General features: G+C 38.4%; 1 protein-coding gene across 3 annotated transcripts; it reads right to left on the bottom strand.

Moving 5' to 3' along the window:
- Nucleotides 1-1,795: 1,795 nt before the first annotated feature.
- Nucleotides 1,796-22,809, bottom strand: qser1 (glutamine and serine rich 1). Of its 3 annotated transcripts, XM_053622682.1 has the most exons (13): nt 22,464-22,809; nt 18,047-18,150; nt 17,768-17,929; nt 14,001-17,498; nt 13,613-13,887; nt 12,209-12,325; nt 10,427-10,560; nt 9,769-9,986; nt 8,128-8,265; nt 6,882-6,979; nt 5,449-5,595; nt 5,125-5,220; nt 1,796-4,587 (listed from the first exon to the last, which is right to left on the bottom strand). In XM_053622682.1, the coding sequence occupies exons 1-13, from the start codon at nt 22,550-22,552 to the stop codon at nt 4,447-4,449; spliced, it is 5,217 nt and encodes a 1,738-aa protein (XP_053478657.1). In that variant the 5' UTR covers nt 22,553-22,809; the 3' UTR covers nt 1,796-4,446. The 3 variants fall into 3 exon arrangements, with proteins under 3 accessions (XP_053478657.1, XP_053478658.1, XP_053478660.1); XM_053622683.1 differs by lacking the exons at nt 1,796-4,587; nt 5,125-5,220; nt 5,449-5,595; nt 6,882-6,979; nt 8,128-8,265 and adding exons at nt 8,705-9,198; nt 9,353-9,399; XM_053622685.1 differs by lacking the exons at nt 1,796-4,587; nt 5,125-5,220; nt 5,449-5,595; nt 6,882-6,979; nt 8,128-8,265 and adding an exon at nt 8,705-9,198.
- Nucleotides 22,810-24,221: the final 1,412 nt, after the last annotated feature.

The following is a 24,221-nucleotide window of genomic DNA, read 5'->3' as shown; positions in this document are numbered from 1 at the left end:
GTGCGTGGTGAAACAAATATCAGTTTCTTCCAGCCATGTGCCCTGTGGAATCCCGTACGCCCCTCATCAAGACAGTGGCCTTCTTCACCAGGGATTGGCGCTGGACATTGCCGCCTTTGTTTTAATACTACAGAGCTTTTCTGACAATCATATTTCGTTCAACAGAGGATATTGTCACAGGCTGAACAGTTTTTCCATGAAACAGTTGTGGGACCGATTGGAAAGTACCAGCGTAGGACACAATACTGTAATGTCTGAGGTCATGACCAAGAGTTTTCAAATTATATTCTATTTACATTTATGTCATTTGCCAGATGCCCTTATCCAGAGCGACTTACGTTTTATTTCATTTATACATTTGAGCAGTTGAGGGTCAAGGGCCTTGCTCAAAGGCTCAACAGTGTTGGCTTGGCAGTGCAGATGAAATATATGTATTTTATAAATATATGCATTTTATTTTCATATAAGAATTTCTTAATTACATAAAAACATATTGTTCCAAATAATGTATGAATTTAAAAGTTCAAGGAAATAGGCTTTAGTGTCTGTGTAATCTGCATAAACATGAAGATAAACACATTGGTGGAGAGCGTGCGCACACACACACACACACACACACACACACACACACAGATTTAATCTAACATTGTGTGTAATGTGTGTATATGAATTGTTAAGCATTAACCAACCGCTCCCTGTAGAGGCATGACTGAAAGTACAAGGTGACCCATAATTCCTCAGAATCCTCATACTCTACCTGCTCACAGGTGAACCTGAGAGGAAGTGGAACTGAAGAGGAATGAAAGAATAATGTGGAACGATGACCTTTAACTGCACTTCCTGTCCAGGTTTCTCCCAGTGTACAATGAAGACAAACAATGGGATTCTGGATAGAGTGACCACAAGTCTTTCACGTTTATTCATTCAGCAGAGTCCAAACCAAGCAAACAAATAAGCAGCTCAGGATTGTGGGTTTTTCTCAAGGGTTTAATTGTGGCTTTCTGTCAGCCCTGAGATCTGAACTCATTATATTCCAGCCACTAGACGAAAGCTGAACAAGGTCAAATTTGAAACTGAAAAAATAAATTAATGAAATAAAATACAAAATAATTGAGAACCATAATGTGCTATAATTTCACACAACTGTGGCTGAACTTTACTTGCTTTACTGAATCTTTTACTTGTCAAGCATTTTGTTGCAATGTTTTTGCATAAATCATTATATTCTATTGATTATCTATTATAATTTTAATTCCAATAATTTTTCTTTTCATTTCTTCTTTTTTATTCTTGCACATATAAAGCTAGTCAAAATTCAAGTACTTTATTTATTTATTTATTTATTTACAAACTGATAATATTAAACTGATTGTTGTACATATGCATGTGTTATATTTTTAATAATTAGCATTAAAAGAACATTTCATACATAAAGATTCCCATGTCTTAGTTCGGTATTGTCATGAACTAGACTTGCCACAACTACAAATGCTGCAGAGAAATACATTTTTAATGGACTATTAGCTCTTTAAATAAAGTTCCGACTTAGTATTTCTGTGTAGCACAAAATCTGCTATCACATATCAGAAAATAGCTGCTATTAGAAAAAAAAAAAAACACAGCTGCTAAAATTGCAAAGAAATTCAATCAAAGGCTTAGAGGATAAAAGATGATGCTTAGATGTGTTTTAAAAAAAAAAAAAAAAAAAAAAAAAAAAAAAGTTTTGATTCCAAAAAAAACAATTACAATACATTTAGATATCTCTCTCTCTCTCTCTCTCTCTTTCTCTATATATATATATTTATTTATTTTTGTATATGTATGACTAAGCTTATTCTGTTTTTTTATATAAAATGTACTACATAAATAATAATAATAATTATTATTATTATTTTCCTTAGTTTGTGCATTTCTAGCAACAATATAGTAAGAATGCAGTATCCGAATAAAACGTTCAACAAAAAAATAATAAATTACACTTAGCTTTTTAGCCAAAAAAAAAGAAAAAAAAAAAGCTATGCTCACCTTTGGTTTAATACATGGTGCTAATGTGGGTACAGTCTTACAAGTCTTATAGTCAAGAAATCTTGTCATATGTGCCTAAATCATTGTAGGATTTCTAAAAACAATGCTCTTAAGCTACAATACTGTGCAAAAGTCTTAGGCACCCTGTTATTTTGTTAGTACGGACTTTGTTACAGATTTTTATTTGATTATTTCTACATTATCAAGTCATTAGTTTCCCTTCCAAAATGAAATGGTACAGAAAAATGTTAATGTCAGTAAAGAAAGCAGCATATTACGCAAGAGACCACGTTACAGACAAATAAACAAAACAAACATACGAAGGCTGATGAATTTGGTCAAAATCTCCAAAAGAACTGTGGCTGGTTCTGCATGATGCTCAGTAAAACTTGCAGCTCATTTCCTTACAAAACTACACAAACTCTACCCGAGACTACTCATTTATTAAAGCAAAGGACTGTCACACCAAACATTGACTTTGTTTCATTAATTACTGTTTACCGCTCTTTACAGTATTTCTTTAATATGTAGAAATATTTCATTTCATTATTTTTGAAGGTATCACTGCTCTACAGCATTTCTTTGCACAAGACTTTTACACAGTACTACACATAATCGCAGTTTTGAATAAATAACTTTGTAAAACAGCAAAAATAGTCCGAAAAGCGTTTAGATATGGGACGATATTACTGGAACCATTATTATTCTGAACAGAATAATAACAAATTGCCATGAGACACAAACAATACGCAAGATAACATTCAGCTACTCTGGGAAAAAATGTTCATCTTAATAGACGATGGTGTACTGACGTCTGTATGTCTACTTAAAACAGGATATGGCTCGAGGCAAATAATATACATAAAAGATTTCAGGTATGGGGAAACGATATGTAAAATTGATTTTAAGTCATTTTGCTAAAATGTTCCTTTAAGTTAAATTGTATGGCAGTATAATATGGATGTGGCACGAATGCAATTACAACCGAAGCATTAAACGCATCTTTAAATAAAAGTTCTGACTCCGTGTATTCAATGGTAGGAAATTTATTTTTCCGCATATCAAAAAAAAAAAAAAATAATAATAATAAAATCCTCGCAGGTTGTATCACAGCTACACTTGAAAAGCAAAAGCATTGTAATCTGTGCAAAACTGCAGCAAATTTGTAATATTCTACAGTAAAGAAGTGACACACTGTCAGGGATAGAAATTTGTCATATAAACACACTGGGTATCTCTTGCGTAAAACAGAGTGTACCACAAAGATGATCAGGAAACAATAATATTTCCTTTGTGGAAAAATACATTTATGTTTAAGATAAAGGGTTTTGAGAGACTATAAAATATAGTTTCCTGCAAGAAAATAGTTCCAATGCTGCTTATTACAACATTATCACAAAAAGAACTATTTTGAATTGCACCAACTCCATCTTTATAACCTCTGTCATATAAAAGGAGTTTAAAAGTACATAAAGAGTCAAATCCATCCAAAGAGCTCTCTTTACAAAATGTACACTATCATATAGAACGTTTTTTTTTGTTTGCTTTTTTACATTATATATCTACGTATTTATATATTTATACAATCATTAGCACCCCTCTTTCTCCAATCTCAACTGTTGTTCTTTTTAAAATTAGTGTTAAAAAAAAAATTAAAAAAAATCTGAAGGTAAATCAACCTGTACCACACATTCATTAACCATCAGAGAATGAAAACTGGCCAACTGTTGTGTCATGTGTATCCAGTTTGGCCGGTTAGATGATGATAATTATTTAAAAAAAAAAAAAACAACAACAACCTTAAAACATGATTTTTAAAAAGACCATGACTAAAATATATTGTCTCTGTGGTTCCAAGAACAGACACCCAGGTTCTACTGCTGTTCTTTGTATAAATTCTTAGAAAAATCTGCTCATCTGTTTCATAATCATATTATAATTCCCAATTTTTCAAGTGGTTCCACATCTTCCTGTCTTCAGCTCTCCATTATCTCACAGTCTCATAGTTCCACATTTTCTCCCCCAAATTTCATATTCTAATGGTTTGAAATGTTCTTGCGTAACGCATCTCAATTTAATGCTTCTTTTTGTGGTTCTCCATCATCTTGTGATCCTCCTCCATCTAAGTCATCTAATGGCTACACTCATGGTTCTTCACCATGTCACGTTCTTCTCATCCTTTCATGGCTCTCCATTTCTTAAAGATCTCCATTTTCTGCATCTTCTTATGTCTGTAGATAGTTTCGAGATGTCCATGTTGAGATGGTTCTCCAGCTTCTAGTGGCTCTCCTTATGATTAACACTGATCTTCTCAGTGTTTTCACATGATTCTCAGGTTTCTGGTGCTTCTCCATATCCATCTCATCGGTTAGTGCTTAAGAAAAAGGACCAGGAACTGCATCCACTTGTTCTACCATCTGTTTAAAGGCAGGCCTGCTGCACCTGTGTGAGAAGCTCTCCGAAGCGGTCAAACAGGCCCTCCACCCACGCTCCGTTCCCCATGCATGTCTGCACAGTCTCCTCCTGTCCCAGATCCACGCCGCGTGAGCGCAACAGTGCAATCTGATACACAAAAACATACAATAACATTCATTTACAGTTATGGCATTTGGCAGTTCTCCAGAGCAACTTATATTTATCTCATTTATACAACTGAGCAGTTGAGGATTAAGGGCCTTGTCCAAGGGCCCAACACAGTGGTAGCTTGGCAGTGCTGGGGCTGGAACTCCTGACCTTCTACACTCTCACAAACAAAAAGGATACTTTCATTGAAGGCCTATACATTAACAATACATGACAACTCCGGGGGGAAAAAAAAAACCATATGTCGGGTTTTATTTCTTACGTATACCCATGTACAGTTTTCTCCAGATCCAAAAAACATGTGTGTCACTTTCTTCCATTGAAGTTGGTCTTGATGTGCAGGAGTTTATAGAAATGTAGGTGTGCGTTGTAGAGACTCACTTTTTTGGCCAAAAATAATAATAATAATAATAATTCAGGGTGACTAACCTTAACAACTTAATAACTTTCGGCCTTTAAATTTTTTAATGTAAAAAACAGACCCAAAAATAAACCACACACACACACCGCACTCACCTCTTCCATACACATCAGATATGTGTGATACTTGTAGTGCTGCAGTGAATGATAGAGAGAAAACCAATGAGTTTTCTGTTGCTCCACTGTGTACTCCTGAGAGAGAGAGAGCAAGAGAGAAAGAGAGAGAAAGAGAGAGAAAGAAAGAAAGAAAGAAAGAAAGAGAGAGGAAGATAATGATAAATAATAAAACAAATGAGACCACCTAGTGGCTAAAAGCAAGTACTACAAACCAGCCATTCCCTAACATCACTGAACATACTGTACAGTACCTGAATGTTCTTTGTATTATATACGGCTAGACTGATTCATTGTGCGACTCACCAAGGGAAGTTTAATGGGAGATTTAGCAGGTTTCATAGTCTTCCTGTTGTACGCCTTCCCACTCAGTCTGACTTTAAAAGTGGGGGTCTCCCCGTCTGTTTTCAGCTCTGTCACCACCGATAACTCGGGAAAGCTGTCTAAAGCGTTCTGAAGTGAAGGAGAAAGAAAAAAAGAGTCAATTAGACATAGCAACAAATAATAAAAAAAAAACATTTTTAAACTTAAATGCAGCTTATGTCCCTAAAACAAGCTTTTTTGTTGTTGTTGTTGTTTTTTTTTTTTAGAAAAAAAAAAAAAGCAATCCAAGCAAACAGGCATGCACCAATATTAAATTCTCTGATCACAATAATAATGTTCACTTGTATCCTGTAAACATTATTATGCGATTGCTTCCTCCATTGAGGAAATACGATGCTCTTTCAAACGAGTCTGAATTAAGATGGCATCTGTTTTTACGCAGCCTTTTAATCTTTTAGTACCATCGTAGAGAATGTGTTTAATGTTACATGACGTTTTAATCTGATACGATATGATGCAGTGGTGTCTTGATCGCTGATGCAGTTTCCATACAGCCAAAGATAATCATAATCATTGCCTGAATACACGCCTTAAGTTTCCGTTTTGATTAAAACTTTCAACATTACAGAAAAACAATAATTGAAACGTAATGACGGTGTTTGTGTCATCCGTTCAGACGCTTTGAGGCATATGATAAAACAAAAGCTGTGTATTAGAATGTAACAAAATTAAAACATGGCTTTAGTTGTCTGGCCAAGCTTCCACGGGTGTATCTCTCCAGGGGGCATGTCTGAAGCATGGGGCTTTTTATTTCCAAATCTGCTGTTTGCGCTCTGTAGCCCTAGATGTGTTTCTGAGTCCTGCGTTCTCCACTATACTGAGTTTCATATCAGCAGGTAAGAACTTTCCAATCACCTCAGTGATTTCTTTTTACCTCAGATTGAATCAGTGAGGAACAACTGCCTGAACGCAGCACAGAGATTTTACTCTGTGTGTGTTTGTTCATGTTTTCCTGGCCATGGTTGTGGTATACTGCCAGTGTTTGGCACACTGTAACAGTTCGATCCACCACCCGGTGGGCGTCGTAACTTCCAAGGAAGCCAAAGTGCTCCCTTACATCAGACTTGAAATATTCGGGGAAATTTTCCATTTTCTGCTTGTCCTGACCATAACCATTACTGTTTTCTCCAGCTAATACACTAATGCACTAGCTGCTTGCATAATCACCTAATCTGAGAGGAAGAGCGAGCTACTTTTTCAGAGGAAGGAGTGTGGGCTTAAAGCCTCCGCTAAAATAAAATGCATTAACAACACTTGAAAGCAGACTGACAGAAATTTATACTTTATGTACATTAACAAGCGCTTAAAGTAAGTTTAAGGGAGCTGAGGGATCGGATGTTTGAGGGCCTGCTCACTTTCAACACCTGACCCACTCGAAGTTTGGGCAGCAGCCTCCTCCTGTTGTCCGTGATCATGCCATCCACTCTCTTCATATGAGGCAGCAGAAGTTCATCTGAAAGGAGCAAATCGCAGACGTCAAAACACCACCACCTGACGTACAATACGGAAACAGGAAACCTCTCGTTATGTGTAAACACATCCATGCACTCCATATCAAACTGTTACGTAAACTATGCGAGACTGGTTTCTTGCTTGTTCCTTACAAAAGCAATTTTAACACAACACAGTAAAACCCCAGTATCCGCTGTTTCAATACGTTGACCACAGTCAAAAAAATGTAATAGAAAATTCCGGAAATACAGTAAAACATTCATAATTTAAAGTGAGTAACGTGATTAAACCTTGTGCGGTCCCGTCTGGAATGTTAATCATCCCCTTGCCCAGTGTAGATGAATGAAGAAGAAGGGTGAGTACAGTGCAATAAATATTTGCGCGAGAGAGAGCGAGACAGAGCGAGAGCGAGACACACACACACACACCATAACTTTCATTATTAAAATTTTTCGATTTTATCATTAGCTATAGCTGTTAATGTCTTATTGTGCCCAAGTTATAAATTAATCATAGGTATGTACAGTATATATAGTGTTCACTACTATCCGTGGTTTCAGGCATCTGATGGGGAGCTTGGAACCCCCAGGGGTTCTACAGGGGTCCTACAGTATTTACAAATGAAACAAATATTATTATTATTATTATTATGCATGTGCTGGCAATAAGTTACAGTTCAGGATTTCTTAATACTCAGCTCAATATTGTCAGCATGGATTGTTTAATCTGCAACATAACAAAAATAGATGCAAATGAATAAATAAATAAATAAAGGCCCCACTGATGTTCGTGTCAACATCCCTCATGGTTGAATCGTTTACTGCGTGTGTTATACAAAAAAAAATTCAGGGTGAGAATGTATGGCTGGATGAAGCAGAAGAAAAGGGCGCCATCACTAAAATGACACGATATTCTATTTTTAAACATTCCACTGCTCCTGTCCCACTTTGTGCTGATGTGCCCTGCATAAAGGATCTTTTTACAGTCTGATCTTCTGAACTGGATGGATATCAGAGTCTAGGACTCTAGGATTTTTAAAATAAATAGAACTGCCTGTGATATTGATGAATGTATATACACATTACAAGCTCCTTGTGAAAAATCAATCGATATTTAATAGATCAAACCGTGTGCTCTTTATGTCCTTACCGTTCTCTCTCTCCAGGGTGATCATGACGTCTGCGTCCAGAGCAACGCTGATCAGGAGCTCCACAAAACTCTTGAAGGTTTCCTTCATGGTCCTGGTGTTGAGGAAGCGTGAGGCGAACGGGACCGGCGGTATAAACTCTGCGATTAGAGAGGATACAGAGGGACGCTTAAACACAGAAAGGGAACACTAAAAGTCAAGTCGAGATGAGTGTCAAAACAAGGCTACGGCTTGCTAACGGTTCAAGATGCTGCAGGGAGTTACGCCTGTGGTGTTCCAAACAAATAAAAGGTTTTCCATCCAAAATACTTAAAAATTTGAAGCAATTTTCCAAAAGGTTGGAAAAAGGATATATGAACAGTTGTGTGTTTCCAGCAACGTGTGAATATTCCATATGGAAAGCGACATACTGTCATCAAGAAGCTGGACCACACTCACTACATCAAAACATCCCTTTACCTCAGGTTATTTACACTGCTATCATTACCAGAGCTTCATTTCAGGAGCTAAAAACTTATAATAAATGAGCAATTAAAGCATCCATCTGTAGTCTTATATGAAAAGGCTTTTTTTTTAAGGTAAGGCTTTACATGATAGTTCTGCTAACAAACATTATTTACTGCATTATTTAACATGAACTTCAGCATTAATAAACCATAAGTAATGTTAATAAAGTAGCAAAGGAAGTTAACACATGCATTAATTGATGTTGGTTTAAATGTTAATGAAACATACCTACATCACCTAATATTTACCCAATCTATGACAAAAAATTAATTGACATAAATTAGCAAAAATAAAGATCATGTTACTAACATTGATTATTTTCCAATAACAGCATGCCCCAGAGTGTTTTATTCCAATAATACCACAGCGATTTTCCAATTAAAATGTTTTATTTATTAATGAACATCATGGCATACATTTTCATTATTTATAGTTACATTTAATGTTTAAAAAAAAAAAAAAAAAAAAAAAAATTCTTGTAGTTTTTCTTGATCTTAATAAGACGAAGAGAGCTTTTTGTTACCAAGTAACTGGAAATCACAAACTCCTCCATCCTGAATACTTTCCTGTGAAGGAAAACTGGACTGTTACAAAGCGCCGACACTGGAGACTCCTTCTGAACATTAATTAAATGTCTCCTTACAAAAAGCTTGATCATATCAACGATTATAGGTTTTCCTTTGTTAAATATCACATAAAAAATATCAATTTATTATTAACCTTAGATTATGTAGTCCACCATACAAGTCCTTGTGAATGAGTTGTTACTGTAGAAACAATAATGTATAAGTGTATTAATATAAACTATCTGCCAGAGCTGCTGATATAGAAAATTAATCAACAACTTCTGACCAACCAGATTTGAGTATTCAACAGTGCTGTGGTATAAGGTATATTAATGCTGAAGTTCATGGTTTGTTGATGTTAATTAACGTGTTAAATGATCAGCTAGTCAGTAAAAGGGATCTTTATGTAAGTCGTTACCAAAACCAGAAGTAAAACTGAAACACCCACATCTGGTTACATATTGGTCTGGTGGATTCTCAAAACACAAGCTCTGGCAACAGAACTGTCTGATGGCTGATGAAAATGGGGTAAGACAGGTCTTGGGTTCTTTCTCAAGCAAAATTACTCACCATCATCTTCCCCTGCAGCTTCTGGAGAAGCCAACTGTGTTGAGTCTGTAAACTCCTCCTTCCATTTCTTCCTTTTTTTCGGTGGAGGTTCAGCCTTGGCTTTTGGCTGCTTTGGCCTGGGTTTGGACAGGCTTTGCTTTGTGCTGGGTTTGAGCGCGGAGGAGTCGGACATGGCTGTTGTGGCAGCTCTTTGGGGCAGTAGAGCCTTCTGAGAGCCTCTATGCAAAATATAAAGAAAAATGCAAATGAAGTGGGAACCTTTATGTGAAGTTTTAAACATTATGTCGTAAATGATAAGATATGCCCAAGCAGACTACCGAATTTGAAAAGTCCAGTCCAGGATACTTGATACTACTTAATATTCTAAATGACCTGCATGGAATAAAACCTTCATAGATTTTCTGTCTGCTGAGTTGCTCTTTGTGAAGCCTGATGAGTGGGCTCGACTTGCTCATGGAGAGTCAAAATCTGACAGCTGACTGAGAAGGGAATGTGCTGCCATGAGGACATTGTTGCTGTTGTGTGTGTGTGAGAGAGAGTGTGTGGGGGATTCCAATGTATGCAATGTGACTTGTCTGCTGTGCCTCATGATAAATTGGGTGTGTGCAGACAAGAACAAGCAAGAACAGTACAAGAAAAAAACCAAAGGCAGTAGTACCTCATAGAATGCATGGGCTTGCACCTCGGTTTTCTGTTGCAGACTCGCACGTACTCCCTCTTGTTCACAGTGTCGAGAAACTTGACGTATACTCTCCGGTACATGGTCTTAGCATCTCCAAAGTAACCCAGATACTGCACAACAGGGGACATAATAGTAAAATTCTGGGTTAACATGTTAGGGCAGCATATTATCACAATATCAATGCATGCTCACCTGTACCTGTCTGAATGACCAGTTCAATTGGGCCAAACTGATTAGCAGATCTAACTACATATAATTAACTTCATGAATTAACCCTACTGTTACTAATGGGAATGATTTCTTGCACAAGTAACCCCGACTGACTGCTCTATCTATCTATGATCAAAATAAACCACAACCAAATATCACTGTGTTTACAGTTATAATTACTACAGATATAAAACTAAGTGACTGGCCACTTGACTTCAATGTATATAATCTAAAACCAGGAACAGTGCCGATACACCCTGAAGACTTTCCCTTATTGGAAAACTTACCAACAGTTACAAAGCATTAAAGCGCTTTAAAATATGTTATAGGACTGTCCACCTTATAAGTCCCTATGAATGAGCTGTTTCCATATGGTGTGGTGCTTGAAAGTTTGTGAAAGTTTTAGAATTTTCTATACATATGCATAAATATGACCAAAAACATCATCAGATTTTCACAGATTGGTGGGTTTCCTCACATGAACTGCGTGCTTCAGGTCCTTCCACAACATTTCTATTGGATTAAGGTCAGGACTTTGACTTGGCCATTCCAAAGCATTAACTTTATACTTCTTTAACCATTTTTTAGTAGAATGACTTGTGTGTTTATGGTCGTTGGCTTGCCGCATGACACACTTTCTCTTGAGATTCGGTCCATGAACATTTGGTCCATGAACAGATATCCAGACATTTTCCTTTAGAATTTGCTGGTATAATTCAGAATTAATTGTTCTATCAATGAGGGGAAGCCGTCATAGCCCAGATGCAGCAAAACAGGCCCAAACCATGACACTACCACCACCATGTTTCACAGATGGGATAAGTTTCTTATGCTGGAATGCAGTATTTTCCTTTCTCCAAACATAGCGCTTCTCATATAAACATTTCCTCCATTTGTACACAATCTGTCTGATTGAGAATTGGTGGAGTCCAAACTCTTTGGAGATGGTTTTGTAACCTTTTCCAGCCTGATGAGCATCAACCAACTCCTTTTCTGAGGTCCTCAGAAATCTCCTCCTAATCTTACCCATGATACACGTCTACAAATATGTGTTGTGAAGATCAGACTTTGAAAAATCCCTGTTCTTTAAATAAAACAGGGCGCTCACTCACACCTGATTTCAATCAATGGGATGACAAACACCTGACTCTAATTCGACTTTCAAATTAATTACTAATCCTAGAGGTTCACATACTTTTGCCCCTCACAGAAACGTAATATTAGATCATTTTCCTTAAAAATAAATGACCAAGTATATTGTTTTTGTCTCATTTGTTTAACTGAGTTCTTTTTGTCTACTTTTAGGACTGTGGAAATCCGATGATGTTTTAGGCCAGGTTTATGCAGATATATATATATATATATATATCTGCCTAAGGAGATTTTAGGACAGTCATAAAATTGATCTCTAATGCAATCACTAGGGGAATACTTTTGGACTGGAAAGGGTACTAAGCTGCAAAAAAATAAAGAACTCCTCATATGCCTGGTATAACCGACCACTGGTACATGTCTATAGCTATATGAAATCAGTAATGATCCACTCACACTGTTGGTAGCCGAAAACACTCTTTTTCCATCTCTCAGTTCGGGTATGAATTTCTGCAGCAAGGCCTTTTGTACCTTCCAAATGGCTGGAGGCTCTATTCCTGCCTTCAGTGTGACCTACATGCAAAAAAATACAAACAGGCCATATTACACATCAAACTAACTAAGTCGAAAGGTCTTCATGCTATGTGGTAACACACTAATTCCCACTGTATCTCTGACATCTGACCAAAAAAGAAATATATTGAACCCTGAGTCTCCATTGAAGCATTAATAATGCCATGTGTGATGGAGAGTATAGTGACATTCTCTCCATTTGTTTTTTTCTTAAATACTTTAAGAAATAGTTTTTTCTTACATTTTTTCATGGATACAGTATATGGCCAAAAGTTCATGACCATCACACTCAAATGTGAACCTTCCCCAAACTGTTGCCACAAAGTTGGAAGCACACAATTGTATAGGATGTCTTTATGTGCTGTAGCATTACAATTTCACTTCACTGAAACTATGGGGCCCAAAAATATTCCAACATGACAATTGCCCTATGCACAAAGCGAGGTTTATGAAGACATGGTCTTCCATGGTTGGAGTGGAAGAACTTGCACAGAGCCCTGCCCTCAACCCCACTGAACACCTTTGGGAGGAACTGGAATGCCGACTGCACCCCAGGCGTCCTAGCCCGATATCAGTGTCCGACCTCACTAAAGCTCTTTGGCTGAATGGACACAAAGCCCTACAGCCACATTCCCAGAAGAGAGAAGGTTATTATAACAGCAAAGAGGAGACTAAATATGGAATGACTGTGATGGTCAGGTGTCCAAAACATTTGGCCATATAGTGCATTTAGATAAGGCAACCAAGACTACTAAAAACAATGTAAGAATAGAGATGCGAACACAAAATACAGTTTAAATGAAGTAAAAATAAAGACAGTAAAATGAACCATTACTTAACAGAATGTTGCAAATATAAAAATTAAAGAACATTGTATAGAATCTGAATAATCTTTAAAAGATTCTAATAATCAGAAAAATAAAATACATAAACAAAAGATTGCAACATGAAAGAAACACTTCCAAACAAAAGCTGATTTAATTGGGAAACTTTATGATACATTTTCAAAAGATTACTAGAGTTCTTGCCTTTACCTTTACTAATAATCTACAATCGTATCACAGGAACATCGCTATGAGAAATCTAAACTGGAACATGTACCATTGTACCACTTTAAGCCAACTTTTGTGTGATTCAGTGTGTGGATATCTATTATCCTATATATATATATATATATATATATATATATATATATATATATATATATATATATATATATATATATATATATATATAACACACACTTATCTGATAAACAATGACATTAAATCTAAGTCAGTCGCATACCTGCAGGTTTTCTATGTCCTCATTTTTCACCACAAACTCATCACGTTCTCTGTACATGCCCTCCTCCCCACTGTCAGACAGTTCCTCATCCGTAAGGCCTTCGATAGCTACAGTGGTCAGGCATACCGCAAGTTTGTTGGAAGGTATGTTCTTCACCAGTTCCTCCACTGGGACTTCATTCAGCCCAAGCTTTTGCTGCTCCTTTAGCTTTGTATCTGCAGACTGCACGCTGGATGACTGCTCTTGACTTGTGCCATCAGCTGAACTTTTGCTGTCTAGAGACAGGAACACCATATTAGATAACATGGCACAGCTGGTGTATAGACAAGAGATCTCAGTATTCCAAAAAAGAATGAGAAATTGAAAAGTGTTAAGAGTGAACACACACCTGAATGTTGCTTGTCTGAGGGCTCATCTAGAGAGGAGAGTGCAGAACTAATGCTCTTTTGAAGGTCTTGGTTTTTACCAACCGATTCATCCTCGTCTGAGGAGAAAGATGGAAGTGTCTCCAAGTTCTTTTGAAGCTCCTCATCCAGTCTCTTAGTAGAGCTAACAGTACTGATGTCTGGTGAAACCATTGGCGTTGATGGGGGTATGGGTTTAAGGGGCACTGACAATTGATTAAAAGGTCTTTTGGGAACCGAAGACTTTCTTGTGCGATTGGGTGACCGTATGGGTGGAGAGGAGAATTGCTGCTTGGGTCCAGATTTCAGAAAGTCCAGGAAAGATCCAATGAACCCAGTTTTAACTTCTGGCTGTTTTTCTTCTACCTCTCTTATTTTTTGCCGTATTCTTTCCTGTTGCTGGTAACTATCAAGACAGCCCTCAGAGGTAGAGGATGAAATTGTCTCACTTCCTTTGGAGTTCTGACGCTTTACTTGGCCAATTCTTTTTTGAGATTTAGGTTGACCATTTTCATCTTGGGTAGCTTGCTTGGAAGAACCCTTTGACCTGACTCGCTTCTTAGAAAGACCATCAGAGGAGCATTCTGCAAACTTGTCCTCCATCTTAACACTCTTCAGGAGTTTGGGTTGATTCTTATTTTTTGACATGGTGTCTGTTTTCTCAAACCCAGTGGGGTTATTTTCCTGGGAGGTTATGTGAAAGTCTGTGTGGTTGTTGGCCAATGTGTTTGTAGTACATCCATTAGAATGCAGAGAAGAATCCTTGCTATCAAGTCCCTTGGCTAATACCTCATTTTTCTTGTGATGATTTGTGACCTTCTCAGATGTTTCATGGTTAGAGTTATTTTGCTGTGTGTGAGAATTTGGTGGTGTAAATGCTTGGTGTCCATCAACTTCTTTGTGAATGTCTGTTGTCAGCTGACCACCATTCACAGATAAAGTAATGATCTGGGAGTTTGAGATCATATGCTGTGAAGAGAAGCTATTAGCTTCATGCTTGTTATTAACTAACTCATAGTGGCACTTAGAATCTGAAGGGCTGGATATCGATGCTAAGTCCCCTTCAGAGGAGGAGGTTTTAAAGTCCTGTGGTGTGACTCCACAGGCTGCTGCTGTGGCAGCTAGGATGTCATCCACATTGGACAGAATGTTTCTCTCATCAGCCATCAGCATAGAATCAGGGAAGCAGATAGAACCTAAGGTAAAATGCTGCTTGGAATCATGCTGATTTGTTGCATTGTTGAAAATGTCTTTTGGCACCAGGTGTTGCTTCATGGACTCCACAGCTTGGTGGGTTATCTGTGGAATCTCAACCGCACTGACTGCGGAATTCAGGATTTCATTATTCATTTGTAGGAACTGAACTGACACTGGTTGCATTTGGACTGGCTTCGACTGATTTGGACCTGTGTGGAGCAAAGGTTGCTGAAGAAGGATCATCTGTGAGGGCTCCAGTAGGACTTGGGCACTGGGTAGCTGAACAAACTGTGCCTGTTCCTGTGACAACTGCCTCTGATCTCCTCTGTTACTCTGAGTTTGCTGGTCCTCTTGCTGAGCAATGGGAACTTTGAGAAGCAGAGGGTGTTCTTTCAACTGGTCAGTGCTCAAAGCCACATGGGAGGACTGCATTAATGTAGAGTTATTTTTTGTGCCTGAGATTACATGAGATTGGGCAGTGCTTACCAACTGCCCAATTAAAGTACTCATTCCCTCATCCTTGATGGATGACATTGGTGCAAGACCCATTAGCTGATCTTCGGATCGAGAGTTGCTTCGGATCACGCTATGTGCGTGTCTGTCTTCCATTTTTGAAACAACATATACAACGTTGCTCTGTACCCCAACATCACTGCTTGTGACAGTCTGGATAGAACTACTTATTGAAGCTTGTTGTAATGCCTGCATATCTTGAATAGGGAGCTCTCCACAGTTTTCTTTGGAGTTAAGGAACAGACTCTCATCTTCCTTCCTTTTGCCATAGGCTGAGTTTTGTTCCACTGAGGACTGGTTGTTCTGGATGGCTTGTGTATAAGTGGCAGTGGAGGATGTTGACTGGTTAGACAGCAAGTATTTCTGGGTCTGCTGCAACAGCATGCCATCTGTCTTGCTTGGAGAAGACTGCATTAGGGAGTACTCCTGGGTGGAATTACTGGATGGTAAGCTGTGGGCATAGGAGGAAGAGAAGGGAGGACTTGGTGTGAGAGACTGACCTGATGCATAGCTCTGAGAGGGACTAACAGATTCTGGTCCCTGGGTATAATAACTGACAGTGGACAGACTCTGAGTGTGACTGGAAGAGTAACTGTGAGAGGCACTGCCCATACAAATTCTTTGTGCCTGCTCATCATACTCCTCTCTGTTTGATGCTGAAGACATTATGTGCTTTTGGCCAGAAGCGTACATAAGAGAGTGGCTAACAGAGGTCTCATTTTCTGACTGAGTAGCCAACGATGGCAAAGTTTTGTATATAGAAGGTAGTTTCTCTGGCTGATTGGGAGAGAAGGCCTGTGATTCATTGAGGTTGCCCATGAGACTTTGAGATGTAATGTATGTCTGTGAAGGGCTGATGGACATCAAACTGGAAAGCTGTGCTGATGTGTATGGCTGTGACTGGCTAGCAATCACAGAGCTCTGTTTCTGGCCTGTGGAAGCATACCTATGCTGCTGCATGGGTGATGAGGCTGCCTGATCATGCAACTCTGAGTCTTCCATTAGATGCTCTGATGTTTTGTTAGAATCATCCTTGGCTTTCACTCCACACGTGGAGGAAAACTCTGAAGAGGGCACAGACGAGGAATGATTCTGTGTTTGCTGCAGCTGCACTGTGGCTGTCTTCTGCTGAGCAGTGCTATTAATGGCTTGACTGGGAATTCCATTGGGGCTGTTTGGAACAGGTGTATGTCGAGAAGGATCCTGGTAGGAGACATCAGCATCGTCAGGTAGGTAATCTTGCAAAGTGTGTTGTGCACCGACAGACAGCTGCTGCTGGACTGGCTGGGTGCTGGAAGGCCGCTGGTGGTGCTTGATGACACTACATTCACGCTGAAGTGCTCGTTCGATGGAGCTGGAGAAAATCGGGGCTCCATAAGGTGGGATAGTCTGCTGAGAGTTACTCAAAGGAGAGGGTAGAAGGCTGAACTGTGGTTGCAGGAGATGTGGCGCAGACTCCTGGGCTGAACGATATGTGGATGACTGGACTGGGAGGCTAGAACCCAGGGAAGTACCACCCAGGCGGTCAAAGGCAAAAGCTGTTGGCACAGTGGTTTGGGAAGGTTTGATCTGAAGTAGAGGGTCATTAGGTGGAAGCAGGCCATTTGATGTGCTAAATGTAGTGTGCTGAACAGTTAATCCCGATGTGGTGGCGAAACTCCGAGTGGGAAAGGTGCTGGGGTGCTGGTAGGAAGAAAGAGCTGTCAGGGTAGGAAACGTTCCAGAAGAAGGGAGCGCTCCAGTAAGAAAGAGCTCTGTTGAAGAATTTGTGCCTACAGAGGGAAATGAATCGATAAAAGAAAATGGAATAATCTGTACAGCTATACATGAAGCTTATCACGTAAAGCTGTCTCAACGTGATAGTATAAATACACGTGACAAGGATGCTTGTGACCTGCATACTAACTGTTCAACAGGTTGAATCAGACAAGTAAGTTCACCACCTCAAATAAACAAACAGACTTTTAATAAAACATTTACCACTAGTTACCTGCAGATTCTTACAATGGATACAAATAGATATCAGAAGCTGTTGTTTTACCAGTCTGCCATGTTGAAGTCCTGAACTGGGGAAGTAGAGATGTGGCTGCAGGTCCAGCCTGAAGGCCTCGGGATTCAATGGAAGAGAGGAAATTCATGACTGATGATTCAGTAGTGCTGCCTCCGGTGGTGTGCAGATTAGTATCAAAGACACCAGACACACCTAACCGGCAGAAGGACACCATAGAATGAGGATAAAATAATTATTCACAGAGAAAGGTGAGCTCATCCTTAGTTAACTGTTGTTTCATGTTTGAGGCAGTTCCATTTACATTCTCACCTGTGGGGTGATTAGAGGTGGTGTAGGTAGTGAGTGTATGACTTGAGGCGTAGGATTGCCGTTGGGGAAGCTCTGTCTCTATGTGAGTCGCACCATAACTGGAGCTAACGTCAACACAGTTGCATAACATACAGTTAAGGCATTACAAAAACTGGAAATTTACAGCGGAAAATACCGATCCACCAATACTGATAGTCTGTACCAGAGCGGTATTTCCCTAAATGTTAGGTCTATGTCCTTATAATGCATATAATGACCTTAATTAATGATAAACAAACATGCTACGGGCAAATTAGTATCACTCAGTATACTTTGTGTTAGCAACATCATCTATTCATTGCCACATACTCATGGTTTGCTAAAGTGTGAAGACCAAATTATACAGAACTCAAAGAAAAAACACCTGAAAATTATATACAAGATCTGAGACTTAATGAAATAAGTTCCTGTTATCACTTATAGCAGTTATAAACAGCCATTCCCTCAATAGTCTCTCTTCATGCCCTCTCTTAGAGTTAATAAGAGCAAAAAAACCCCCAAAAAACATAGCTTGTCATGTGACTTAGACACTGGACATCGCAAACTCCTCTGTCTCTCCTAAGTTGGGGAAACATACTGACTGTTACAAAGTGCTAACATTCGAGACTCCTTCCAAAAATATTACATAAATGTCTATTAACAGAAATTTTCACCACATCAACGATTGTTTTTATTTGTTAAACATATTTCTTTTTATTAATTTATTATAATAATATCCACATAATCTGAGGCTAATAAACTTATTAAAGCTAATTATAAGTAAAACTTATAATTGTGGATATGAAGTTTTCTGTAAGGAGACATTTAGTTAACATTTATGGAAGGAGTCTCCAGCGCCAGCACTTTGTAATAGTCTCGGTAATAAGAAGCATTTTTCGCTCTTATTAGCTCGATAGCATTTATAGCAGTTATTATATAAGTGATGAGGAACATGTTTCATAGACGTTCCACAACATTAAAATGTAACTATAAATGGATAAAAAGTACAATGTGTCATTCCTTAATTAATACAAAAGTGAGATCATTGTCAGGTATAAAAGGAATAGAACACTTTGGGATTTTTACAGGAAAATAATCAATTCTGCTGTGGTAACACGAACTCGTTTTCATGTCAGGCCGCATCACACCACCCCACACACATCACAAACTGATGAAGAGTAAGAACAGACAGGTCAAAATTCTTGTGCAAAAATGGTAAATGAAGTGAAATGGACTAGCTAACTGTATCTCCTGCACTGATTACTACATACAAGCACCAATACTGTGTAGGTCATAAGAGGGTCAATTTAAATGAGCATGAGAAAGAATGTTTAAAAGTTTCAGATTTAGCCCTGCTGTACGTGTGTGTGGTCTGGACATGACCAAGAATAGGCATATCCAAACCCAAAATGGGGACTTCTTAGATTCAATAAACACTTGTATCAAACCACAGAAAGTGTTCAGGAGAGGAGTCATTTTGCTTTAGTTCACAAGATGGTTTGCGCTGTATCCTCAGGTTTCCTTTTCCATAAAAAAATGGAAGAGTTTGGCAGAGTACACCTCAGTATGTTGAACAATATGTATGAAATTTAGACCCAAAACCATTTCTGTCCAATGAATAAAGGACTTCAGAACTACGGAGGGTTCTGACCTCAGCATGGCATTGCTTGTCAGTTTCATTCGTAACATTGTAATTACCACACGAATCCAATGGGAGACTGAATTGTACTTTGTTTACCTGACCTTTATAAGGCAATGGGACATCAGTGATGATCACGCTTTGGGTTTAAAAATGGGTCATAAACTGAACTCTAAACAAACACATGTGATGATGTTAACTGTAAAAAACCAAAGGTTTGCATTACTTCCTACCTGGCCCTGCTGATTAGATCTTCACAGGTAAGCTGGTTTTAGACTGTGCAACCCTGTAAAACCTATGCCAAATTCTACAACAGACTATGCAATAATATGTTCTCCATGTCAGTTTGCATGATGAAGATCTTCTAACGATAGACCTGTGATTAAATATAACGAGTACATCCTGCTTACGTCATCGATCAACATGATCTGGGCTTGTGCAGAAAATGTGCAGGGGTCGGACAAACAGAACCATTTTGCAAAGTGAACTTGAGGTAAATAAGGACATTTTTCTGTCCAATCGCATGTTTGTTTAACTATTGCAGCGAATGTATTTGTAGCTGTCCTGTGAGTTTCACATCATCCTAAACCGTTCTTCTACTGGTGGTTTATAGACGACCATTATAGCAGTGGACACACTCAGATTTTAATGCAGAACTTTGTCATCAGCTGTCTTTGGTCGCAATGGACACTTCTTAAAACACTACATGTTCTAAGGCCACTGAAGAATTCTTCAAGGATGTGTGATTTTTGTCAGGGACAGCAAAATTGTACAGTGTAAACCCACCTTGAGGGATTATATAATAGACAGTTTCACTAAGGGGGAGTCTCAGATCTAGGTGACTTTCTCAGACCTGCACATCCACCTTTGGAGGCCCAAACAGTGGACATATACTGTATACTCCACCATACTATTCTGTCCAATGCCTATGTTTAAAGGTTTAAAGATGAATTAGGTAACAGTTGTGGGAAATAGGTCTCCAACGGTTAAGATAAATGGAGATAAATAAGATTTGAATGATTTTTTACTTTTACTGATCGAGCCTGCCCTCATTTCCACCCATGTACACAAAGACCCGACCCCAAAACTTATGGTGGTTCGACTAGAGTTATACTGTGTTCAAGGTCGAAGCTGCAACTTTGTAATTCCCGGCCTACAATCGGTAAAAACCACCAAAAACACCTCCTCAACTTCAAATTTCAACTCGTCAACTTGGGACAGTTTCTTCCCTGTTTACAGAATGGTGTAAAATCAACATGGCCGAGCGTAGTCCCCCTTCTCTACTTTTAAATTAGTTTATAGCAGTACTGGTTTTAGATCAGTTAATATACAGACACAGTATTTGATTAAATCTATAACACTACCGATACTAATGGCTGTTTTGAAAAGGTAATCATCAACATGTGAATGATCACTAACGTTAGCCTTGCTGCTAACACTATTCGCTATTGTCCGCTAGCTACCTTGCTGCCAATCTACTTGTGTTATTACTGTACTACAATTTCAGTATAAAAAATGTTTCATGAATGTTTGAAGGTCACTATACAGTACCAGCATCCACCCAGGCCTGTAACTGTAAAATTGCAGTTAAAGTAGCTTTATATGAGCTTTACGTGCTCTGGCAGAGCGAACAAAAGACACACTTTCATGGAGGCATCCGTGTATTTTTCTGGAAATGACGTTATTATAATTTGCAAACAACAATTTACACCATGAGTCACTTACACCAAGTCACCATGAAAGCAGTGTTAGCATGCTAACTAGAGTTAGCATTAGCAAGACCTCTCATGACATCACTTTCACTCAGTGCACTCAGACATTCAGCTTCTTTAAAGCCAAGATACAACTCTACAAACAAGGCAACTTTGCATCATAATGATTTATTCAAATGTAAAGAGGCACTGGGGGGCGTGTCTATAAAATGACTGACAGGAGGCCAATCCAATACAAACAAACCTTCCGGCCCTGAAATCAGGTTTCCAAATGGGTTTTTTTAAAAGCTATGAAATACACTTGCTCTCAGACAACAGCTTAAACTATTTTTAAAAGTCATTTATACAGAATTTTCCACATTATTTGTACTAGTAAGAAATGAAAAATATTGACTATTGCACCTTTAATGCATAACCTTCCACATTAAACGTACAATAACAGATATAGTCCATGCACATGGTTGAGTAACGGTCTACGGTCGAGTCGATTTTGGACTAAACCGCAATAACAATGCCAAAACAAAGTTGCAGACACGTGGCTCATCATTCATTATTTACATTGCAGCTAATAGCTAACAACTGCATGAAGCGCACACACACACACACACACACACACACACACACACACACCAAAAAAGAAAAAAGAAAAAAAGAAAAAAAACAACAACAACACAAAACTGCTCTGATTAATAACCAAAGAGTTGCAGTGTGGAATACAGCGATAATTTATATAGTTCAGTTTACATCTCTGACACTGATGATCTCTTTGAAATCTTTTCTGAAACCACATTTTACAAAAAATCTAATTGCATTGTAGCATAAAAAGGTCATCAGCGTGCAAACTGTAATTTCGCAAGAAACGACTAGTTTGAGAGCGCTCAAAGTTACTTACTTTTGTGTACACAAATCACTTTTTTTTTTTTTTAAAGTGCACAACTTTAAAAACATGCACTTATATTTATACTGTAATCCCAGGCCTTTCCTACAGCGGCCTTTCCTCATGGAGCTTTCCCCGTTACTGTCCTCTTCTCTCCTGCGTGTGTCCTACCTGGCCGGGTTGCTGTAGGCCCAATCCGCGGTCTCGCCTGAAGTGGCCCGCCGCTCCGCGAAGCCCGAACCCAGGTAGCGTCCGTCCATCCTCCCGCGACGGGCTCGGGACTCACGCTGTTTCCCGACAGAGTTTTGTGGAACATTCACACATTAAATACAACGCGGTCACATATGAACACACAATGCGCCCGGGTTCGCGGTGGTGGATTGGTATGGGAGATGGAAAAGCTGTGTGATGATCACCAGGTGTAATAAACTCTCCAAAATAATAATAATAATAATAATAATAAAAAAACACACACTCAGATGTACACGGCGGCGGTGCTCCCCATTTTGGCTCATTTCCCAACAAGCACTTCCGACTCGAGCTGGAAGTTTAGCACTTTCCCACTTTTCTCAACTGAGATATAAAAATATTAACAGTAAAATTATATCCATAATGTACTATGATTAAAAAAAGGGAAATAATTATATAATAAAATGATATATGTAAATATCGTTTATATAATGCAGTATATTATACATACATGATTGATTATCTACAATAATATTGTACATTCTGTAATCATTTGAATACAAGTTTTACTTCACAATCTATACACTAAAAGCACTAAATTATAGTTGTATAACAAATTAAATAAATAAAAAATACATTTATATTTCAAACCAGACATGTATCATCTTATACACAATATTTATCAAACTAAAATAACATTTAGAATGACTGAAATAAACAGTGTAATGAACTGTATAACATTTTATACTTGATATAATTGTAATGGCATATCAATAAATTGCAATAGTATATCAGTAAATGTTAATAATAATAATAATAATAATAATAAAACGTTTATCTTCAAGTTATCTGTATTCAGTGCCCTCCACTAATATTGGCACCCTTGGTAAATATAAGCAAAGAAAGCTGTGAAAAACTGTCTTTATTGTTTAACCTTGTGAACCTTTGCTTATGGACATCAATCAATTGTAAACAAAATACAGGTTTATACAAAAAAATATATCTTCGTTAAATATAGGTGTGCAATAATTATTGGCACCCTTTTAGTCGATACTTTATGCTACCTCGCTTTGCCAAGATAACGGTTCTGAGTCTTCTCCTATAATGCCTGATGAGGTTAGAGAATACTTGGCAAGAGATCTGAGACCGTTCCTCCATACAGAATCTCTCAGATCCTTCACATTTCGAGGTCCACGCTGGTGGACTCTCCTCTTCAGTTCACCCCACAGGTTTTCTCTGGGTTTCAAGTCAGGGGACTGGGTTGGCCATGACAGGACCTTGATTTTGTAGTCACTAAACCATTTTTGTGTTGATTTTGATGTATGTTTTGGATCATTGTCCTGCTGGAAGATCCAACCATGGCCCATTTTAAGCTTCCTGGCAGAGGCAGTCAGGTTTTCATTTAATATATCTTGATATTTGATAGAGTCCATGATGTCATGTATCCTAACATAATGTCCAGGTCCTCTGGCAGAAAAACAGCCCCAAAACATTAAAGATCCACCACCATATTTAACCGTGGGCATGAGGTACTTTTCCATATGGCTACCTCTCTGTGTGCACCAAAACCACCTCTGGTGTTTATTACCAAAAAGCTCTATTTTGGTTTCATCTGACACTAGAACCCGATCCCATTTGAAGTTCCAGTAGTGTCTGGCAAACTGAAGATGCTTGAGTGTGGTTTTGGATGAGAGTAGAGGCTTTTTTTCTTGAAACCCTTCCAAACAACTTGTGGTGATG

The sequence above is a fragment of the Ictalurus furcatus genome, chromosome 4 (assembly GCF_023375685.1).
Source record: "Ictalurus furcatus strain D&B chromosome 4, Billie_1.0, whole genome shotgun sequence".
NCBI lineage: Eukaryota > Metazoa > Chordata > Actinopteri > Siluriformes > Ictaluridae > Ictalurus > Ictalurus furcatus.
The sequence above is the reverse complement of the archived record's forward strand: the minus strand, read 5'-3'. Positions and strand labels throughout refer to the sequence as shown.

Coding starts and splice junctions, on each gene's coding strand:
- qser1 (XM_053622682.1), bottom strand. CDS start 22,552: ATGGACGGACGCTACCTGGGTTCGGGCTTCGCGGAGCGGCGGGCCACT. Junction 5,221..5,448: donor CTCCCATTAAACTTCCCTTG/GTGAGTCGCACA, acceptor TCTCTCTCTCAG/GAGTACACAGTGGAGCAACA. Junction 4,588..5,124: donor ATCTGATGTGTATGGAAGAG/GTGAGTGCGGTG, acceptor TTTGTGTATCAG/ATTGCACTGTTGCGCTCACG.